Below are 15,292 nucleotides of genomic sequence, written 5' to 3' on the forward strand. Positions count from 1 at the left end.
GGCTAGCTATATCATCTGTAGAGAACTTTTAACCGATAATAAAACCAACCAAAAGTCTGTCTGACTTAACATTATTTCCAGGTACTGGCAGTTCTGAACAATGTTCCAGATAATCCTCCCAGCCAGGACTGATTGCTCCCACCCTCTGCCCTTCCTCCCATGCTACTACCCTTCATCCAGGGATTTGAAAGTCCTTGGGTGCAGGCCTGGGCACCAGCCGACATGTCAAAAAAAAAAATTTTTTTTTTGGTCTTTTTTCTTTTCAGGGCCACACCCGCAGCATATGGAGGTTCCCAGGCTAGGGATCTAATCGGAGCTGTAGCCGCTGGCCTATGCCAGAGCCATAGCAATGCCAGATCCGAGCCACCTCTGTGACCTATGCCACAGCTCACGGCAATGCCGGATCCTTCACCCACTGAGCAAGGCCGAGGATAGAACCTGCAACCTCATGGTTCCTAGTCAGATTCGTTTCCACTGTGCCATGATGGGAACTCCCATGTCAAAAATTCTTAATTAACAGCTAGCTGCTCTGATAAACTAAGCTATGCTAATATGCTCATGAGAGGCTATAGGGCTACCTGCCCTCCCCACCTCTAGCATGCTCATTTAGAACTCACCCTGCATTTCCAAGTAATGTCTACTTCTTAAGAGGTCCTTCGAAGATGAACCCCTTCTTTTACTGGTTAATTCAGAGCTAGTGTTTCCAGCTACTTAGGAGAAAATTGCCCAAGCAGAGTGTTACAGACTGAATGTTTGTGTCCCCCAAAATTCATATGATGAAGCTCCCCACCACCCCTGCCCCAGTGTGATGATGTTAGGAGGTGGGAACTTAGGGAGTTCTTAGAAAGGACTTAGGTCAAGAGAGTAAAGCCCTCGTGATGGGATTAGTGCCCTTATAAGAAGAGACTGGAAAGAGTTCCCATCATGGCTTTGCAGAAATGAATCTGACTAGTCCATGAGGATGCAGGTTTGATCCCTGGCCTGCCTCATTGGGTTAAGGATTCAGCATTGCCATGAGCTATGGTGTGGGTCGCAGATGCAGCTCGGATCCTGTGTTGCTGTGGCTGTGGTGTAGGCCTGTGGCTCCACCTCTGATTTGACCCCTAACCTGGGAACCTCCATATACTGAGGGTGTGGCCCAGAAGAAAAATAACAGACTGGAAAGAGATTCTTTCTCTCTGCCATGTGAGAACACAGTGAGAAAGTGACCAGTCTGCAAGCAAGGTAGAGAGTTCTCACCAGGAACCAAGTTGGCCAACACCTTGATCTTGGACTCCTTAGCTTCCAGAACTGTGAGAAATAAATGTTTGTTGGAGTTCCTGTTGTGGCTCAGCAGTAACATGCCCGACTAGTATCCATGAGGATGCAGGTTGGATCCTAGCTTCCCTCAGTGGGTTAAGGATCCGGCGTTGCCATGAGCTGTGGTATATGTCGCAGATGTGGCTCGGATCTGGTGTTGCCATGCTTTGGCGTAGGCCAGCAGCTACAGCTCTGATTCGACCCCTAGCCTGGAAACCTCCATATGCCGTGGGGGCGACCCTAAAAGGACAAAAATAAATAAAATAAATGTTTGTTATTTAAGCCATCTGGCCTATGACATGTGGTAGCTCGAGTTGACTATGACAGAGTCCAGGTGGGAGGGCTAGAAGACTGCTTACTTCACCAATGCATAGGTCCAGCCCTGTCTGGGAAGCGCTAATGGTTGTTGCACATTCCGAGCACTTGATGGGCTGCTCTCTCATATTCATATTTATCAGGATAATGACTAAAACGCTGTTTGGGGTGTGAATGAATTATTCCTCCCCATATATGTCATTAGAGTTTCACCAAGTTCACTCACTCATTTTGGTGATGTCAGATCATTTGCTTATTTTTGAAGTTCCAGTTAGGATTGGCTCTATTGAGCTTCACCAAATAAAGATTCCAGAGTGAATGCAGAAAAATATCTGTGGTGCTCTAACATTAAATGGCCCACTGTCACAGTCAAGGAAATGGAAGGAGAGAGCCCATGGCTAAGTCCTCAGTGATACAACCTTGGCATGGAATGTGTCACTGAAAAAAGATGGCAGTTCAATATGAGGTACCTGAGGCCCTACTTTTAAAATTGAAGTATAACTTGCATTTAATAAAATGTGCAACATAAGGTATCCAGCTAGCCACACTTGTCTGCAGCTGTTTAACTACCACTTGGATCCAGCACCTTGGAAGGCTCCCTCATGCCCCATCACAGCCGAATACTACTGCAGAAGTAGCCAGTGTTCCATGTGGTCTCCTTCTCTCGTTAGTGATTTCCAGTGGGTGCATTTTACCCTGGAGTGGGATAATTTGTCACTAGAGTGGAATTTTACTGCTTCTAGAATATCTCACTGTTGGCATTGCCAGAACATGGGGCTGTTCTGGGATCATTAGGACTTACACCTAAATCTCCCAGCAAGTGTGGTATTTGTTGCAAGGCGCCTACTTTTGGGCTTGTCAGCCCAAGCAGGTTCAACAAGACATACACTCAGGTCTGGAATAACTGAGGCGGGGTGGAATTCCTTTGGTAAAGTACAAGGGAAGAGAAGGCAAAATTGTACCTTTCCCACACTGATGAACCAACTGTTAAGTGGTGGAATTGGCAGTTTCTGTTTGTTTTGGCCTTATTTTTTTTTTAACTGTTGTAATTTTTACTCAGTAAACTTAAATAGCAAGGCATAATCAACATAGCCAGGTTAATAGAGTCAATAAACTGCATTTACAATGCTGGATATTCTTTTTTTTTTTTTTGTCTTTTGTCTTTTTGTTGTTGTTGTTGTTGTTGTTGTTGTTGTTGCTATTTCTTGGGCCGCTCCCGCGGCATATGGAGGTTCCCAGGCTAGGGGTTGAATCGGAGCTGTAGCCACCGCCAGAGCCACAGCAACATGGGATCCGAGCCGCGTCTGCAACCTACACCACAGCTCACGGCAACGCCGGATCCTTAACCCACTGAGCAAGGGCAGGGACCGAACCCGCAACCTCATGGTTCCTAGTCGGATTCGTCAACCACTGCGCCACGACGGGAACTCCATACAAGCTGGATATTCTTATCCTCAGTCATTACTTATACCTTGAATATAGTGGGCATTTAATATTTGTTGGGCTAACCTACAATTGGTTTTGAAATTAGTGTTTGAAGTGTTAAAGGAGTTACTAACTTATACATGCCACATTGCTCCCTTTTGTTTCTCCCTCAACTAGTTATATCCCATCTTCCCCTATTTCCAAGCTAAATCCTAGCTGTCCATCAATGTGGATCCCAAGTTGGTGGTGGTTGTTTACTCTCACAGAAAAATCAATTAACACACCTATTTGTCGATCCCTTTCTGTGTGCAAGGCACTGTATAAGGCACTGTGGGAAAAACCAAAGTAAGAATATATATGCCCTCTGGAGCTCCAGCTCAGCCTCTGGGTATATTTCTCTGCCTTGGAGGTAGCACCTTGATTTAGAGCCTGAGTTCAAAGCCTGACCCTGCCACTCACTAACTGGGTGGCTGGCTTTCCTGAAAAACTAGGCTATCTGGAAACCCTTGGCATGCATTTCACTAACTAGAGCTAGAATGATGGGAATGTACTTTCCATAATGCTGTGCTCCAGCTTGACCCATTCAGTCCCAGTACAGTGGTGGAGAATATGGAGTTTTATAGGCAGACTTCTGGAATTGAATCCTGTTCTGTCACTGGCTTGGGAAAGCAGCTTTTCTTTTATAATCTCTACATGGCTTTACTCTAAAATATATTGCAGCCAGCTACAGGTGCAATTTCTGGGCTTGAGAACCAAGCACCAGAAAAGTATGCAATGAGCTTAGGCTTTGGAGTCAAACAGACCTAGGGATGTGATAAGAACACAGGCTCCACCACTCAGTCACTGTGTGCGCTTGAGCAACTTACTTAACCCCATAGCCTCAGTTCCCTCATCTGTAACTAGGGGAATAAGACATACTTCATAAGCTTATTGTGAGGATTAAATAAGCTAGTACGTTTGAAGCACCTGGCCCAGAGGCTGGTACAGAGTTAGCGCTCATTAAGTGTTAGTGTTTTTAGCCCAAGGTTGCTGTGAGGGTTAAGTGAGATCATAAATATAAGGTATCTAGCTTGATATCCGGCACATAACAAGAACTCAGTAAACGAACCTACTCTTCCTTTCTCCTCTTCTCTTTCAGTTTGAAAGATTTGATGATTTTTATGTTGGCCAATCAGACTTGCATTCAAGGGAATGAACAAAGCTGGTGTAGTCAGCTACCAAATATCAGAATCTAAATGTTTATTAAGACAAAGGGCTGTCATGCAATAACCCAACCATGCCGTTATCAGTCTGCCATCCTTCCTGTTTCTCTAGGCAGCCTTTCCTGATGTCAAGTCAACCAGTTAATCTCTCAGTCACTTGACATGTGGCTATATATACACACAAATATGTGTGCATGCATCCTGTGCTACAAGCATTTACAGTCAATGTTATCCGAGCACACTCTATGGTCTATGCTGAACTATGTTCAAGTTGAGGTCCTCACAAAGCAAGGAACAAGAAACAGTTTCTTGGAAAATATTTATCCACAATGAAGAGATATATAGTGCTTTCCCATTTTCTATGTGCTTTCACATACATTACCTCATTTGATACTCAGGACAACCCTGGAGGTAGGTATGGTAGGCATCATTATTACTTCTCTTTCAGCAGAAGAACCTGAGCCTCAAAAAAGCTTGTTCGCTTACTTACCAGCGGTCACCCAGCTTATTAGTGGTAGAAGAGGACTTGGATTGAGGTTCTTTACTCTGACCCCAAACACTCTCATAATCATTTATTTAATTTTTTGGAACTAGATATTTCATACCTAGGGTTTAAAATACTGAAATAACCATTGCATGCTACACCAAACCACCCTTGTAATTGGTGTAAAGAATGGGACTTTTTCTATAAACAGGGAAATGGAGGAGCCTACAACTATAGAATTGCACTACATAGACAGTAGTAGAACTGGGTTGAAACTCTTAGTCTAGCACGTGATCTTTTATTCATATGCGGGAATAGTAAACTTAATTGTAACAGTAATATTGAAAATGCAGTATTCCTCCCCCCCCCTGTCATTCTCTCTCTCCTCCCTCCTCTCTCTGCCTCAGTCCCTTCCCCTCGTTCTTTTTTCCTTTCATCTTCCTCCTTCCATCCATTCTTCTTTCCTCTCTCCATTTCTCCCTCCCTCCTTCCCTCTCTCCTTCCCTCTTTGACCCCCTTTTCTTCCTTCTTTTCTTTCTTTCTCTTTTCTTTCACCTCTCTCCCTCTTTCTACCTCTCTCTTTCAAATTCTCTCTTCCTCCCTCAAATTCTCTTTCCTTCCTCCCTTCCTTTCTTTGAAAACTAGTTTATTTTCCAAATAATTCTCACCACTTTTGAGCTGGTGAATCCAACGCTTTCTCAGTTCTTCAGTTGGGGAGAAGACGTAGAGAGGCCCTTCATCATATACAACCTGGGGTAATGGACACACAGACTTCAGAAGTAGGAGTCGTTAAAAAAAAAGAAAGAAGTAAATTGAAGGCACTTATCTTAAGGTGCAACTTTGTATAATGATAGTGGGAAACAAACAAACAGATGAAAAAGGAGGATCTTCAGTGAGCAGTGGGGCTGGGGTCATGTCCACCATCTGAAAAATTCCTGAACAATTCATATCCAAGGGTATAGGACTTAGAAACTCTTTAGCTTTGTGATTACTCCTAAGTCCTCTTGACTTGAATTTCAATTTATGTGTTAACTTAGTTCATAATCTTCAGTCCCTGCTGGAGACAGGATTTGCATTTATCCAACAAAGGATATTTTAGTATCTTACTAAACTTTGGGTTTGTATATAAGATAATTGATGTAATGGTTTTTGTAACAAGTCTTGATTAGTACATACGGATTATACACTTGGTCAATATGGAGCAAAATTTTAACTCATGGCTAATGTTCCCTCCAGTGCCTAGTGGCCTCCCCTTGCCAATATTAGCCAAAATAAACTAAATTTGAAGCCACAACCTACTTCAAAAAGAGTGAAGTACATATTAAGCATTATCATCAAATAAGTCACTATTTTTTTTGAACACCACGCATGTGCAAGGCATTGTGCTAAATGTTTTGGAGAAGTGCAAACCATACAAGGTGTGGTTCCAACCCTCACAGACTTAATAGACACCACATAGTGGATTCTGAAGTCAAATGTAAAAAACAAAAACAAAAATAAAAAGTGGTGCAGTGGGTTGGGAATCCGACAGCAGTGGTTCAGGTTGCTGTGGAGGCACAGGTTTGATCCCTAGCCTGGCGCAGTAGGTTAAAGGATCCGGCACTGCAATGTAGGTTGCGGCTGTGGCTGGGATTCGATCCCTGGCCTGAGAATTTCCATGCCTCGAGTGCAGCCATTAAAGAAATAAATAAAGTCAAATTTAAATTAGTTTTGAATTATATGCTATTTAGCATTATCTACTAGCATGGTCAAACTATATAAACTTGTTGAAAAACAATGGTAGTTAAGACTATGTCTAAGACATCCCTCCTTAACAGGTTTTATAAACTTTGTCACAGTCAGGGACATGAACAAGATCCTTTTACATTTTTCTTTTTGTTCGTTAGTCTTAATGTGCTCATAAATCCATGACAGAAAGCCCACTCCCCTGAGACTTTCCACTTCCTTTTCTGGCTTTCACTGCTGCAGAGGCTGCCGTTTTCATGACACGTGGCCTACAGAGTTCTCAGGACAGAAGCAAGCCAAATCAAAGATGAATCTGAAGCTCTTGCTCTTTTTTATGGCTCACATTGCATCTAACAAACATATGTCTATGTGGCTCTTCAATTATTCCAGATTAGAATACAATTTAAGTTTACATGTGAGTCTAATAAGCCTTCCTCACACTTAACTTCCTAATACTGCTCCTTACCTCCTCTTTTCTGTCTTTTCAACCCACATGACCACCATTAGACAGATAGGCAGAACCAGAAGGAAGTTGAAATGCTCACACAACAAACAGAGCATCTTTCTCAATGCAGTTACCATAGACAAGACACACCATAACAGAATTAGTGCCGTTGAGAATTAGTACATTGAGGTGTAGAGACTAAAAGAAACTATGTTTGATTGAAAAATAGAAAAGCACAACTCTCAGCCCATGCCATCCCTAATGATTACATTACAGCTCCCTTTGTGAGCTAGTGAGAGAAAATACCTCACCTGGAAGGGGTAAGGGAACCTTTCAATAATTGAAATCTGCTCCATTTCACTGGACTCTTCACCCCTTCTCTGCAATGATAGAAGAAATCATAGTTATTGGTTGATGCTATGTTCTTTTCTGGAAGTCCTTTGCAATGGTTCCAGAAGGCTCTACTAAACAGAAAATGCTAATCCTTAGTGATTTCTTTCTATATCCCAGTAGGGACACATATCCATAGGATCCAGCACATACTCACTCAAAAAACCAAAAACAAAAACAAAGACAAAAAACAAACTCAGGCATCTCAAATTACTAAAGAGAGGGAGGTTAGTCAATAAATGGTTCTGGGACATTTAACCACTAATATTGTCAGAGGTGAGGGGGTTGTTAAGGCTGCTATTTCACAACATACACCAAATTAAATTCTGGATGGATTCAAGAGCTTTATATTAAAAAAGTAAAACTATGAATAACAGGAAAAAAAGACAAGTGATTATTTATATAATTTTGTGAGAGGCAAGCCCTCTCTAATATAATACTAAATGTTAGAACCATTAAGTTCTAACATTTAGTATGAGCTAATTTGATGACACAGACTTTAAAACCCAGTTTAAAAAAAACCTAGTTTTTAAAAAAATAAGGGTTCCCATTGTCGCTCAGCTTGTTAAGACCCCAACATAGTCTTGGTGAGGATTAGGGTTCAATCCCTGGCCTCGCTCAATGGGTTAAGGATCCAGCATTGATATGGCTGTGGTGTAGGTCAGCAGTTGCACCTCTGATTCAACACCTAGCCCAGGAACTTATACATGCCACAGGTGTGGCTGTAGAAAGGAAAAAAAAAAAAAAAACACATAAAAAATTCAAAGATAAATGAAAAACTGGAAAATATTTTCACATATAGTTAAAGTTAATGTATCTAGATCTCCTAAAATGTACAAGACTAAGGGGAACATTTCAATGGAAAAAATATGGGCCAAAAATTAACAGGCAATTCACAAATGGAAAATTATAAATGAGTTGTAGATATAAAATTGTTCAACCTAACGAGTAACTAAAAAATTGCAAAATAAGTCAACAATGAAATATTTTTCTTGGCTTTCACATTAACAAATAAAAATATCTGGGAGTTCCCGTGGTGGCGCAGTGGTTAACGAATCCGACTAGGAACCATGAGGTTTCGGGTTCGGTCCCTGCCCTTGCTCAGTGGGTTAACGATCCGGCGTTGCCGTGAGCTGTGGTGTAGGTTGCAGACGCGGCTCGGATCCCGCGTTGCTGTGGCTCTGGCGTAGGCCAGTGGCTACAGCTCCGATTCGACCCCTAGCCTGGGAACCTCCATATGCCGCGGGAGCGGCCCAAGAAATAGCAGCAGCAACAACAACAACAACAACAACAACAAAAGACAAAAGACAAAAAAAAAATATCTGGTACTGGAACACATATAGGGGAATAGATACTCTCATACACAGCTTGTAAGAGTGTATAATATTCAAATTCTACTTCTACAAAATAAAATGGAGTAAAAATATAAAAATAACCAAAGCTTACAGGTTTCATAAGAAAAACAACAAAATATTACTCCTAGGAAGTTATCATATGGGAAAGAATGGCAGAAGTAGATAGAGATGTATGCAAGGATATTCCTCTCAATGTGATTTATGGTATCAAATGATTGGAAACAACTTAAATATGCAGTAATAGGAGATTGGTTAAACAAACTACAATGTATCCATAATAGAGAATACTATAAGTCATTAAAATCATATTACTAAAGAGTATCTAGTGTCATGGGGAAGAGTTTTCATATACTGTTAAATTGAAAATGTAGGTGGCAAAGCAAGATGTGTAGTGTCACTCTATGTTTTAAATACATAACATATATATTAGTGTGAGCATATGTGTAATTAATGGAGAAAAACATCTGTAAGTCCATACAGCAGCATGTTAATTTTTTTAGCTGAATAATGGGTCTATGCATTATTTTTATCTTCTTTTTTGTGCTCTTTTTGTATTTTCCAGAGTTTCTATAATAAATATACATTACTCTTGTCATCAGGGAAAAATGATATTTCAAAAAATCACCTAGGAAGTCAGTAGCTGTTATGTCCTGAAGAGGCTCTGGGAAATAAGAGAAGAAACAGTGAGCTATTAAAGAATATCATGACTCAGAGTCCCAGGGTTCTGGCTTTCAGATTAACTCAAGCCTGTAAATCTGATCCTGGTGCCTGAGGGAGTAAAACTAATCATCTCTGATGAGTTTGAAAGCTTCATATGATATTGTCTTAAAATTGGTGTTACAAGGTTTCCAGGTTAAGTGAGTTGTTCTGTGTCTGGGGAAAAGATGTCGAGAGTCTTACTGTGTCTCACAATGCACAGCATCCCCAGTTTATTTACAGAAAACTGAAGTGCCCCAAGTTTCTTAACTGCACACTGCCCCCACCCCCCCGACCCCCAGGGTGTGGCGCCCAGCCTCAGTTCTGACAATGTTCTGTTCTCACCGGAATCTGTCTTTCAGGGGGAGGATTTTTCTCAGGAACCACTGTTTCAACGCAGGTGATCTTCTCAACATCTATTGAACCCTTCTTACTGCCTCTTCTCTGAGAAAGAGAATGAGGAAGAAAATGGAGAAACATTAAGAGCAATTAAGCAACCAGATGATTAGATTTCATTATCTAATCATTCAACATAGTTGAGGTGACACCCACAATCTACATCAGGACCTGTCGTTTTGAAACAAACAAAATCCAAATAACTTCCAGATCTATTAATCTAACTATTTTTGACTACCAGATGGGGGGCAAATACTAGAGAAGAGTGGATGATTTGTATTTACTTTGCACTTGCCTTTATAACAAAAAATAAGGAAGCAATTTCCAAGTCTTGGATTTCATTCTCAACAATCATTTAATGAGTGCACATCAATTGCAAGAATCCATGGTGAGACTTTCCCCCATGGCTTCTTAGCACCTTTGAATTTTTGCTCCAGTATGACCATAATTACTTCCGGGCTAGGAAATATTTTGCTGAGTTTGAAGTGTATTTAAGTCGCTTCCACCTCTCTCCTCCAACCAAACAGGATCTACCTCCTCCTCAAGGTAGATCTAAGACCAAGTCCTTAAAACTCAGGTTTCACAGCAGAGAACCTTACCCCACGTTCAAAGTCATACTCATAGTAGGAAAGTTTTTGCACGGTCAAGAGAAAGAGGCGCTTCTTGAAGTTCAAAGGTGATGTTTTCTTTTTCTGCTGAGATCGTTTCAGAAAGATGCTCTCCAGTATCACCGCAGCCATAGCTTCTTCTTTCTGGAGCTCACTGTATGCTGTTGGTAATGAAAGTTCTTGAGGACCCAGCACATTGATCCTCATCCCTCCTCATTTCCCCTCAGCCTAGCCACCTAGTTTCAAATGGAACAGAAAAGTTCAAAGCTAACAAAGAAGTTTCTAACCATGAGGTCCTCCTCCCACAGCCTCCACATCTGCCAGTTTCCTGGTATAATGGAGGCACATTGGATTGGAGGGATTAGTTCTACCTCAGGAATTCACATAAGCTGGGTTCTTGTATAAGGCAATGGGATCCTCTGGATATCAAATGATATGTATCCATGTGCTTGGTATTGTCTGGAGGCTGTTCAACACTAACCACCCTTTTATGATACGTGCAGAATCTGTGAACAGCAAAAGTCTATGTGCATCTGTTGACCCTGATATCCCCAGAAGAGATAATGCAGGTGCCAGAACTCCACTGAGGCAGATATTGGACTTTCAGTTCCCGGTTTCCTAGACAGTGAGTGTAATTTTTCACACATTGTCCTGCTGGGGTCTGTAACCAAGAGGTCTAATCAGGATAGGGGGGCTGCACCTGCAGTTGTGGACATATATTAACTGCCACACAACTGATTTTGCCCATCACCCTCTGGCTGAACTACAAAGGAGAGCTTTGTTCTAAAAGTGAAAAACAATTTTTTTGACAGGTGGTTGTTTCAGTCTTTTGGCTTTTCCCTTCCTTTTGGCTTAGATTAGTTCTTATGGACACAGCATCAGGCAAAATCGATGCAACTTGTCTTACTCTCCTAGATACCATCTCTGATCATTACGGAAACTAACTTGTTTAGCCTCTCTAAACCTTACACTACTTCAGAAAGATTCAGCTTAGGTAACTGAAATACAGAAAGACCAAGACAGTTACAAAAAGTCACCAGTTGTTTTTTTTTTATTCACACAAAACACATTCATATCAGTTATTCACTTAAATACACGGTCTTGTATTATTAATCCCTAAATTTCATTGACCAGATAAGGTGAAAATATAAATACTGACACACACACACACACACACACACACACACACAACGGAACACTAAAAAATACTGAAAAAAAATTTACCAGATCCTCCCCCTCAAGTTTTGTTGGAGGTGGGTTTTTTCCCTGAAGGGGATAATTTTTTTTTTAACTAACTCCTTGTGCTTTGGGTGGCATCATGGAAGAAGAATAAATAAAGTCAGTATTTTTTTCTACTTGTCAAGCATAGGTTATTGCTCACACCAGGAAAGCAAAGGAATGGTTTTATCAAAGCCTGAGGCTATCCACACCATTATTTTGCTCTTTCCTGTGGTGTAGAAGGTTCTATTATCATGCTGGGGAAATAAAAAAAGGTTAAAGGAACACCAGGAATGTTCAGAATGATCTTTTTTGCTACTTACCCCCATGTGGATGCCACTCTTTTCTGGTGGTTGATTAGTTCAATGTTTCTCCAATGATATTTTGAGAAAAATTGCAAAGAAGCAAAACTTTTCCCACACCCTGCCCCACAGTGCTCTCCTCTGACACCCCGGGTTAAATGGTCTCTCATGGGAGTGGAGTGGCAAACTGATAGGAGTTTCCTACCAACGAGAATTCTCAGTAGCATTGAGATTCAGCTCAAATTCCAAAGAGATTTCTTTTAACATTAAGATTTCCATGTACTCAGAAGTAGTGGTAACCAAGTCATGATCATTTAGTCTCAGGAACTGCCAACTTAGGGAGATCCCTGTACTAATATCACATTTGTTCCCGTGGTGAATTCCAATTAAGCACCTATTCACAATCAGAGACTCAACTTACAGAAGACAAAATAATACCCTAAAGAAATTGAGTAACAGTAAATTGAATCGGAAGAATCCCAATAAACCACATCCAGTTGTGCTTCTTTTAGCTAAGTAAAGCACACCCATCATTTTACCTTAAGTTTTGCTGCAATTTCTTGGAGGATACAATCTCTGCTCAGACCCAGCATCTGCTTCAAGCTTGACCTCTGCTCTTTATTCCCTATAAGACAAGTCCTCCTAGAAGCTGCCTCTGTTTTTTTCTTTTTAGAACAAATCCAGTTTGTACAAGAGGAAGCCTTCCTCTCTTTCAAGTGTCTGTGTTGGGGTAGGGTTTATTGCTGGTCTAAGTATGAGGAAGTAAGTAAGCCTCTCACTAGCCATCGCCCCTCTGAGCTAGGGGCGAAATGGCCTCTACCTCTAGATCATTGATTTGGAGGACTTCCGGGACTTCCATGGCGTGGTTGCCCCTTTTTGGGTTGCTTTCCCCGTATTCCTTGTGATCCATTCCAGACACACACAGCCTGAAAGTGTATTAGTTTTTCCTTAGTTGCCACTGGTTCATCCACCACTAAAGTGAAAGCAGAGGCATCTGCCTTTATGTCTTCGTGAAAGTTGGTGTGTAATGGACACTCTGCTTTAGAGGGTAGTTGCAGCTTCTTTGGGTACTTATTATGGAAGGTCCAAATTTTTTTTTCTAACAATTTCAGCAGCCCACAGAGTCAATCTGACCACAAAAGATGCACAGGGAGGGCTGACCCTGCACCTCACTCAAGTGGTGGGGGTGGAAACGGAAGTGACACGAATATTGCACACACGCACACACAGACATACACACACATACTTCATATAGAGAAAGAAAGGGGAGGAGAAAGAACAGAAAGACACACACAGAGCTCTTCATTTAAAATAGAGTTCCAATGTTATAATATTCTCTTTATTAAACACAAATGCAAGGATTTTTCACACAGGCACTTTTGCAGCTTCCCAGCTCCCTATGGAGTTTTAGAATTCCAAAAGGGAATGCTTATTACTGAGTTCGGCCATTTTAAAAACTGCGCTATACCAAAGAATTAATATTAGTAGCACTTGCAGAACTGGTAAAAACTAAACAAACTTTGGTTTCTATCTTTGTTCATTGCTAAGATAAAACACTTAGGAACTACATCAGAGCAAAAATCAGAAAAGGACACACAGCCTGTTTATGATTGGGGAGGGTCTGGGAGATGCTAGTTAGAAATAGCTAGTCATAGTTCAAGTAACTACTTGGCCAGAATATCCAATAAACAGCATTTCCTGTTTATTTCTCCTTTAAAGCATTACTTAATTGCCCAGGAAGAAGATTCTGGCCATTCTCTTTTATCCTCAGAGGTATGGAAGGGAACTCCTGTTTCTCTCGGCGCAGCCCATCTATCAGGCATTTTACACACATTCTTTCATTTATTCCTTCCTCACAACAAACAGATGAGGAAAGTGATATTTCTGAAGGTTATCTGACTTGCCCAGCTTCATCTATTCGTGACTCCACAGCCCTGTGAGAATTCAGGATTCGAGGGCACTTTCCTCTGTAATATTCCTCTAGGCTAGAAAGATTGATCTTGTCCCTGTTAATGGACAACTGTACTTTCTCCCACATGAGGACTCTTCCGACCGGTTTTCTTACATTTTCGTTTAAAGCCTCTACAAGATCTTGTTTAATTGGGGTATTCTAGAGTCATCGGCTATATTTCCTTCAAGATTTTTCATTGTTAATGGGGTAAAAACACAGGGTTTAGGTAGAACATCAACTCTGTTTTAGGGTTGTCATTGTCTACTGTGAATATAAAACTTTCCTTGAATGTACTTTCTTTTATATTATGAAATATTGCAAACAGGCAGAAAGTACAGAGAATAAGATTACACTCATGTATTCACCGCTTAGCTCTATAGAATCCTAACATTGTGCCATATTGTTTCCAGTTTTAGGGGTTTTTTAATGGCCACATGCACAGCATAGGGAAGTTCCCAGACCAGGGATTGAAATCCCAGTAGCAACTATGACCTACAGCAATGCTGGATCCTTTAACCGACTGAACCCAGCTGGGGATCGAACCTGTGCCTCCGCAGTGATCTGAGCCACTGTAGTTGGATTCTTAACCCACTGCACCACAGCAGCAACTCCCTTCAGTGTGTTTCTATAGAAATAAAATACGGTCAAAACTCTTTTGTGTACTCCCCCACAATCTTATTCCCCCTCCCTCCATAAAGATGACCCATATCTGGAGTGTTGTGTTTTATATTACTACTACATATGTAAGTATCCAAAAGAGATGTATAGTATCGGTTTGCATGTTTTGTGTTTTAATATAAGTGGTACATAGTCTTCAGGAAATTTCTTTTTCTTCTCAGTGTGATTTTTTTTTTTTTGTCTTTTTGCCATTTCTAGGGCTGCTTCCGCGGCATATGGAGGTTCCCAGGCTAGGGATCGAATCGGAGCTGTAGCCTCTGGCCTACGCCAGAGCCACAGCAACGAGGGATCCAAGCCGCGTCTGCAACCTACACCACAGCTCATGGCAACGCCGGATCGTTAACCCACTGAGCAAGGGCAGGGACCGAACCCGCAACCTCGTGGTTCCTAGTCGGATTCGTTCACCACTGCGCCACGACGGGAACTCCTCAGTGTGATGTTTTACAATTGATTTATCTTGGTAACAGTAGTCAGTACATTTTATTGGGGGAGTGCTTTTATTTTTTTAGGGCCACACCCAAGGCATATGTAAGTTCCAAGGCTAGAAGTGGAATTGGAGCTACAGCTGCAGGCCTACACCACAGCTCACGGCAATGCCAGATCCTTAACCCACTGAGCGAGGCCAGGGATCAAACCTGCAACCTCATGGATACTAGTTGGGTTCATTTCTGCTGTACCACAATAGGAACTCCTTATCCATACATTTTAATTCACTTTTATATGCATCAAGTATTCTATATGATGACTACATCACAATTTATCCATTTTCATACTGATGGATATTTAGGTTGTTTTCAATTATA

The 15,292-nt window shown here is 41.3% G+C and overlaps 1 protein-coding gene across 1 annotated transcript in view; it reads right to left on the minus strand.

The window, feature by feature from the left end:
- The window catches only part of BTK (Bruton tyrosine kinase), a 32,904-nt gene that overhangs the window by 12,839 nt on the left and 4,773 nt on the right, over window positions 1-15,292 (minus strand). Inside the window, exons 2-5 of the mRNA XM_047764641.1 lie at window positions 10,332-10,501; window positions 9,682-9,780; window positions 7,207-7,275; window positions 5,394-5,475 (exon numbers count right to left, since the gene is read on the minus strand). Of these exons, the coding sequence (XP_047620597.1) occupies window positions 5,394-5,475; window positions 7,207-7,275; window positions 9,682-9,780; window positions 10,332-10,472 (391 nt within the window). The 5' untranslated portion in view covers window positions 10,473-10,501. The remainder of the gene's footprint in view (window positions 1-5,393; window positions 5,476-7,206; window positions 7,276-9,681; window positions 9,781-10,331; window positions 10,502-15,292) is intronic.

This window comes from Phacochoerus africanus, chromosome X (genome assembly GCF_016906955.1).
Source record: "Phacochoerus africanus isolate WHEZ1 chromosome X, ROS_Pafr_v1, whole genome shotgun sequence".
In the NCBI taxonomy this organism is placed as follows: Eukaryota; Metazoa; Chordata; class Mammalia; order Artiodactyla; family Suidae; genus Phacochoerus; species Phacochoerus africanus.